Below are 8063 nucleotides of genomic sequence, written 5' to 3'. Positions count from 1 at the left end.
CAATTGTCCTTTCAATACTGTGACCTCCCTCCTTAGCGACAAAATTTGTTCTTCCAGTTTCGTAACTTGTATGTCAGCAACATTTACATTATAATTCTCGACTGTGTTATTAATGCCATGGATCGCTTCAAGGAGTTGCGAACGCAGTGACAGCTGAGTTGTTGTTTGGTCACCGAGGAACTCCTTCAAAATGTGCACCAAAACATCCTCAATCCTATCGACCCGTGCATCTTCAACTTGTGTAAATGAGTCATCTGGTTGTGTGTCCTCTGATGCCAGCAACTGATCATGCTCTTGGTCATCCATTGTGTCTCTGCAAACATCAAGATATTAGCATTCCATTGCTTCTTACAACAAAAAACAGATAGACAAGAGAACATAAACAACCAGAATCATTGGACTAAGCAACCGTTGTGACGCCAATTTCATGAACAAGTGGAATGTATTCGTCGCCTACTTGTGAATCTTTGACGTATACATCCATCTCAGTGTCATCAACAACATGAACAGTCGGGCTGCTAGACATACTTGCGATCAAAAAAAGTTTTGGTTCCTCAGTATTATGTCAAGAATGTCATCGTCTTACCTTTCCCTATCTTTCCAGCGAGACAAAAACCAGTCTGACCGAGGATGTGTTGTACTATATGTTTCATAGTTGACAAACATGTTAACGATGTCTTGGTAAGAAGTAGTCGTCGGATGAATCATGCATCTCCAAAGTGCCTTCATTTTACCCAGCTCCATGCCTCGACCTTGGTGTGGAGTTATCCATGATGAAGATGGGTAATATTTGCCACTCTTGATTATCTGATGTAGCGTCGACAAAAAATCATGACCTGCAGGGTGCCGCAACCTATACTTCCAAAACATCATTGCCCTATGGAAAATGTTCCCTGGTGTTAGGCAAACTTTGTTCTTCACCTCATCAGCACCATATAGACTATATAACTCTATGCCTCTGTTCACATCGTCAACACTAACATTATGCATGGCTTTTTGGAAATGTGGCTCATTGCTTTCCTTCAGGCAGTACCCTATCATGCCTTCAAAGGTGTGCATCTTTCGTTGTTTCAATCCACGACACAACACCATCCCACCAGCAGGCAAACACTTATCCCATCCCAAATATGCTTTGACTTTTCTATCGACAGCAATAAGCGATGTTGCCCATAGCCTGACGACCATTTGCAAGTGCAAGTGGAAAAGTGCTCCTCCCCTCTCAACCACACATAGCACTACAAGAGGCTATTCATATTAGCGACGCTCAAAAAAAAAAAAATCCTGGCGTCGCTATGAGCATCGCAAAGTTACAAGTAAATATGCGACGCTCATAGTGACGCCGGCTAGGCTAAAAAAAATAACAGAGAGCGCCCAAAAACTCAGATCTCAGATCTGAGTTTTTCGGCGCCCTCAAGCAAGGAGCAGGTAACGCTCTCCCTCTCTCTCTCTCTCTCTCTTTCTTCTCCACACACACACACACACACACGAGGAGAGGAAGGAGAGCCAGGTATGCTCCTTCCCTCTCCTCACTCTCATGTTCCCTTCCCCTGTTTCTCTCTCCCTCTCTCTCTCTCTCTCTCTCACACACACACACACACATAGTGTTTTTGAGAGAGAGAGAGAGAGAGAGAGAGTACAAACATAAACAAAAACGCACACACACATATATAAACAAAGAATGCACACACACATTGAGAGAGGAAAAGAGAGAGAGAGAGCATGCATAAACAAAAAACGCACACATTGAGAGAGGAAAAGAGAGAGAGAACATGCATAAACAAAAAACGCACACATTGAGAGAGGAAAAGAGAGAGAAAACATGCATAAACAAAAAAACGCACACACATTGAGAGAGAAAGAGATAGAAACTAATTTAACGTCGTAGGAAACTAATTAAAATTAAAAGACCTAAAGATCTAGCCGACGAGGAGTTGAACTCAAGACCTATTATTCAAGAGGGAAATGGCATAACCAATCTATCATACTTGGCATGGGTGATAGAAAGGTTATACCATTTATCTCTTTTTATTGGCACACACATCTACACACGCGCACACACACAAGAAGAAGAGAGTTATAACGTCGTAGGAAACTATCCTAAAAGACGTTAAAGATTAGGTTAGATGTAGACTTACGTTAAATTAGATTTAGGTTTATTTAAGTTAAATTAGATTAGATTTAGGTTTATTTTTAGTTAGATTTACGTTTATTTATGCTAGATTTAGATTTACGTTATATTAGATTAGATTTAGGTCTCCATAGACTGCGATGCCTGCATGAAGCGAGTGAAGAAAGCCCTCAATGGAATATAGGGTATTGCTGCCTTCACTCATGGTGGGCTCCGTCGATCAAAAAGTACTGGTGAAATTTCTTCAGAAGATAGGGAAGAAGGTGGATCTTCAGGGCGGCAAGAGTCACTACATCCTCGACAATGACCATCTAGACAACCTCTAGTCATTCAACAACAACTTCAAAGTTAGTAACAAGAGCAAGAACGGTCCAAAGGGCCAATTGTTGTCGTCAGATGTGGATGGAGATGAGGCAGCGTCATCGCCGGAAGTTAACTCTCACATCTTTAGTGATGAGAATGCCAACTCTTGCATTGTTATGAGAAAAATTATGTGTTAAATCAGTTTTAAGGTTCTTATAATCCCTGTTAGTTTAGTTCTTTGTTTTTAATATAACATAATTTACGTTAGATTAAATTTATGTTATATTAGATTAGACTTAGGTTTATTTAGGTTTACCCACACACACACACACACACAAGAAGAAGAGAGTTTTAACGTCGTAGGAAACTATCCCAAAAGACGTTAAAGATTAGGTTAGATGTAGACTTACGTTAAATTAGATTTAGGTTTATTTTTAGTTAGATTTACGTTTATTTAGATTTACGCTTATTTACGTTAGATCGAGTCCACGCAAGAATTACTTACGGTTTAGGGTTTAAAGTTAGACGAACAGTGAAAAGATCTACAGTGAAAAGATGTTAAGATGCTGTGAAGTGCTACAGCTAGAGAAGAGGCAAAGGCGTTTTGTCCACTACATGCAGTATCATGTAGACGTGGATTTGTAGATTTCTTGTACCCACAAATATAGGTATTGACCAATAAAGACGAGATTATAACCCGGTGGTTCTGATCTCCGTGCACCTCTAGACCGAGGTGTGCGGGGATTGGACATGACTAGAGAATGTGTGTGAGAGAGAGAGAGAGAGAGAGAGAGAGAGAGAGATAAGACGAAGAATGCCAATAGAATATTAAATTTGTTGTCCAGGTTATAAGATTTTTATCCTCATTATGAGTAGCGACGAGGATGTGGGACCGTCCAACCGAAACACCTATCTCTCAACGAGGGTCTTATGTCCTTGTAATCAATGCAAGCATGCTGTGCGACGGACAAGACGTGTTTCTTTGCAGCACGTTCATGAATTTGGCGAGTTCGATCCATCTATTATAGATCGAGTTGTTGCCAATTATAACTCGTCGGACTCTGACGCTGGCCAACAAGCAGCAATCTTGCAACCCAATAGACGTGTTCACAGGCGCTTTGGTCAATCAGCATATGTGAGGCCACAAGATGTAGCCTCTGACAGCTCGAGGGATGATCATGCAGAGCACATTCCCAACGAGGCAATGTTTGAGCCCGAGATTGATGAAATGATCGAGACGATCATGGATTCAGAAAGGCTTATTTATGATGATATGAAAAGTGAAGCCGATACGCCATTGTATAATGGAGCACGTATGTCTAGATTGAAAGCACTCCTGGTTCTTCTCAACATGCAAGCAAAGTTTGGATGGAGTGACATTAGCGTCACAGCGCTTTTCAGGTGATCTATTACAATTAGTTTACTTTAATAGCACTCTAAATGGCCCGTTGTCATCGTCAACTACAACATTCCCCCGTGGTTGACTACGAAGAAGGGGCACCTATGGCTAAGCTTGATTGTGCCAAGGCGATATAAAGTGGAGAATATGGATGTGTATCTTCGTCCACTATTGGAAGAGCTACAACAATTGTGGATTGGCATAGAGGTGGTGGATATGAGCCGACACACAGGACGACGGAATGCTTTGATCAGAGGCATTCTAATGTGGACCATGCATGACTATCCCGGGCTAACAGAATGCTAAGGTGATCTATTGACACTCCTCACTCAGACACTGTAAATCTTGTTTTTTCCCATAGCTGATCTATTATCATGTGTATACATGCAGGGCTTCAAACCAGCGGATACAGAGCATGTGTCACATGTGGACCTAGACTGAATGCACGTAGGGCGCCCTCACTGAAGAAGCAAATCTACGAAGGTCATCAAGCGTATCTTCCAGATAATCATGTGTTACGCGGCGGCTTTTTGGGAAGAGAGCCACCAAGGATGTCTGCACAAGCATGGTTAGAGCAGAAGGAGATGTGCGATGACGGATTGCCTCCAGGGATGAAGAGACTATCTCTATGGTACGAGTTACCATACTGGCCCCGACTCATGATCAATCACTTGCTCGATCCAATGCACATATTCAAGAATGTGGGTAATCTACTATGGGACCATCTGACCGGCAAGAAAGATACTTTGGGAGCCAGAGTTGACCTTAGAAATGTGGATCGTATGGAACAATATTGGCCGCAAACAGCGTCTAATGGATCGATAAAACTCCCTAAAGCACCATGGATTTTCACAGGAGCCCAAGAACGCAAAGTAAAAGAGACCATTCGATCTTTGCGGACCCCCATTGGCGTAATGCACTCGCTCCGAACGTGTTTTACTAAAGAAGGAAAGCTTACCGGTTTGAAGTCACACGATTGGCATAAAATGTGTCAGGTACGTTCATCGTGGACTTTAATATCATTGCATAAAATATGGACTTTAATATCATTGCTGCACATACTTTATTGTTTATTTTACCGGTTGCCATTGAAGGATGTTTGTCTCTCGACATCTGTAACACAATCTACAAACTTGCAAAGTTGGTGCAGTGGATCTCACAAAAGGAGATCAACGTAGACTCCATACCATTCGCCAAACTAAATGCTGCGGAGCTTGTGTGCATGTTTGAGAAACATTTTCCTACTACCATGCTAACCATTTAGGTGCATCTTCTTGTTCACATAGTTGATGAGGTGGAAATAGCTGGCACAGTTCTCTAGCGGCATCAATGGAGGAGATCAGAGAAGATGCTCAATCAGAAGCCGCTGCGGTGGTGCCAGACGAGCATCAAGATGCTACTACTCTATATGGGGTGCATGCAGAGGAGCTACAAAATGAAACAGAGGATATGTGTTTAAACGGAGAGCTCTATATAGATATAGGAAGTTATGTTGAGTTATGCGAGGATGAGAGAGAGATCTCTTAAAGCCACAAATATTGTATTTGAACAATTTTGCTCCGTGTTGTAAAAGCTCTGGCTCTCTAAGTACCTTCCATGGTGTATAACGCTCTTTTCTACTCGCGCTCACATCTTTTGATTGAAAATTCTGAGTTTTCGACTTGCCTCTTCTATCACTCAATTCATTGCGTCATTGTATTTATATGCGTCATTACATCATTGTATTTAATGGTCTTTGCGTCATTGTCTACTCTATTCATTCAATATTAAGTTTAAATATTCGTGTGTTTAATGCAGGTATGGATGATGAGGAGTTTCTTTCTTCTTTGTCACCGCAGCAGAGACAGTGGTACGTGGAGCGTCATCGCTCTGGCACATCATCGCGCGTTCCTACTCCATCCGCATCTCCCTCTCTTTCGGAGCATTCGGCGCGCTCCGAAGCTTCGGTGTCCACGAGACGATCTTCACACTCATCTAGACACCGGTGCTCTAGTGGTGGCGGTGGCGGTTGTTGTGGGGATTTCGCCGCCGATGCCTCCACACCGCCTCGTGTTCGACGAGGCTCTTTACCCTCCCCTTCTTTGCCCGCCCCCACACCAGCCACAACATCGCCATCTACGCCAGGTTTTGCGCGGCTGACTGTTCCTAGCAGCTACACACCTCTACCTACTCCGCCAGGAGCCACCCCACTCGACACTCCTCGCTTCGGGGCCCAGACGCCGGTGGAGACACCTGACGTCCGTACCCCCATCGACACGCCGCTAGAGATCCCTGTCGGGACACCCAGGTTCACGCATCACCGGCCAGAGGGCTTGCCTTACTCCGTCGACTTCAGCAGCGGCATCATCATGGATGATGACGGCAAGAAGGTGATCTCGCGCATGCGTGCTCTTTGCTCTCAGCTGTTTAGACACTACATACTAAACAAATGGAGTGAAGTACCAAGTGATTTAAAAGCCAGAGTCATCAGCATAATTCATGATGAGTTTCCCGTTCCAACACGGGATCAACGCTCCAATGAAGACCTGATGAAGATTCGAATGCGCGAATACTGCAAACACAAGCGTTCCGAAGTGCAAAAAGCAATCAAGCATGGGTGGAACAGGCCAAATTGGCTGGCCAAAGAAGATTGGAAGAATGCGAAGAAAGCAGCGCGTGAGAATCCCGACAACTTGAAGCAACAAAAGGATGCAGCCAGAGCGCGAGTAGAGGCAGGGAGCTCGCACCACTTGGGGAGCGGTGGATGGGCATTATTTGAGCCCGATTTTGTAAGTGTTTTCGCATTGCTCTTTATGTTCGATAGTTTAGGGTTTAGTTTTTTAATTCTAACATAATGAAATCTTTGTATGTTTTGACAGTGGTCGATGACAGGACGTGATCCCACATCGTACGAGCGCGAGTACGCAGGCAGGAAGGGCTTAAACGCCCTGATGGACATTCTCAGTTCTCGTGGCGGCATGGTTAGTATTAGGGTTTACTCTTTTCTATTTTTTGTATTGTTTTATAAATGTCGTTATATGTTTATACTTACTGAAAGTTGTCTTATTGTCTTTTTTTGCAGAATCCGACAGATACGCCGCTTGGACGCGATGAGACGTCTGACTAGACGACGTCAGTTTAGCCGTAGCTAGATAGCATTAGTTTAGGGTTTCTCATAGCTTATGTATCATGAGACGGATTTTATACGTCTTTTTGAACCATGTATATTATTACATTTGTCACCGCAGTTCATTTTGCCAATCAATTCTTTATGCCTATGATGTTGTACAATTGTCATTATTACATTTGCCAATCAATTCATTTTGCCTATGATGTGTACAATTGTCAATTTTACGCTTGTCAATTTTGCAAACAATGCGTCTTGTGGGTGACTATTTTGGGTCTATTATCTACCCTTGCACTTTTTTTAAAAAGTGAATCAAGTACAATATGGTTGATGGGTGGCAGGGCATTCAATGCCCTGTCACCAAAAAAAAATTCTCTCGGGCGTCGCTATAACCGTCGCTATTTATGGCTCTGGAGCGTCGCTATAGACTTCTGTGTAAACGTCGCTATAACCATCGCTATGAGCGTCTCTATATAGCGACGCATATAGCGATGCTCTCGTAGCAACGCTATTAGCGACGCCGGGGGTTATAAAAACCCAGTGTATTTCCGTCGCTAACAGCGTCACAAGAGCACACAACCTCTTGTAGTGTAGCCCTCCGCACATAGCCCTGCCAAACTTTCATTTTCAAGAAACTGTTGCATCTCGTGCAGCAAACCTACATCTATATCGCCGCCCCCTATCGAAATAGTAACGCTAGCCTCCATTACTTTGCTACTTGCCTTTGACAGTGTGCCCTTACCACGGTCCACATCAACAGACTTGCATTTCTTTGGAACATTAGATGACTGATTGTTTGCTATAGCACGAGCTTCGGACTTTAGCCGGACCATTATGCACAGATAGAAACAAGCACTCCCAACAGAACAAACAGTTTATGCTGTCTTTATCTTGGCACTCTTTATCCTGCCACGACACAGGGAACATCTAGAAAGCACGCACAAATAACAACAACAAAAGCCAAACAGTATCTGGACTTACAGGAAGCGCGTCTCCAGTTTGCTCGGGACCACCGCAGATAAAAAAAACCACCCAACGACTATGTAAAAAATGCCCAGCAGAGAGTCAAAACGTAAAAGCCACTACCAGGTCCCACCATGGCAGGTGTCCGCACCTCTGCCAATTCC

The 8063-nt window shown here is 43.4% G+C and overlaps 1 protein-coding gene across 1 annotated transcript; it reads right to left on the bottom strand.

The window, feature by feature from the left end:
* Nucleotides 1-400: 400 nt before the first annotated feature.
* On the bottom strand, nt 401-7769 carry LOC147437691 (uncharacterized). The gene is made up of 3 exons (XM_086485984.1): nt 7679-7769; nt 587-620; nt 401-515 (listed from the first exon to the last, which is right to left on the bottom strand). Exons 1-3 carry the CDS (start codon nt 7767-7769, stop codon nt 401-403), a joined length of 240 nt encoding a protein of 79 aa, XP_086342110.1.
* Between the last annotated feature and the right edge of the window lie 294 nt (nt 7770-8063).

The sequence above is a fragment of the Adiantum capillus-veneris genome, chromosome 17 (genome assembly GCF_014529385.1).
Source record: "Adiantum capillus-veneris isolate H3 chromosome 17, ASM1452938v2, whole genome shotgun sequence".
In the NCBI taxonomy this organism is placed as follows: domain Eukaryota; kingdom Viridiplantae; phylum Streptophyta; class Polypodiopsida; order Polypodiales; family Pteridaceae; genus Adiantum; species Adiantum capillus-veneris.
The sequence above is the reverse complement of the archived record's forward strand: the minus strand, read 5'-3'. Positions and strand labels throughout refer to the sequence as shown.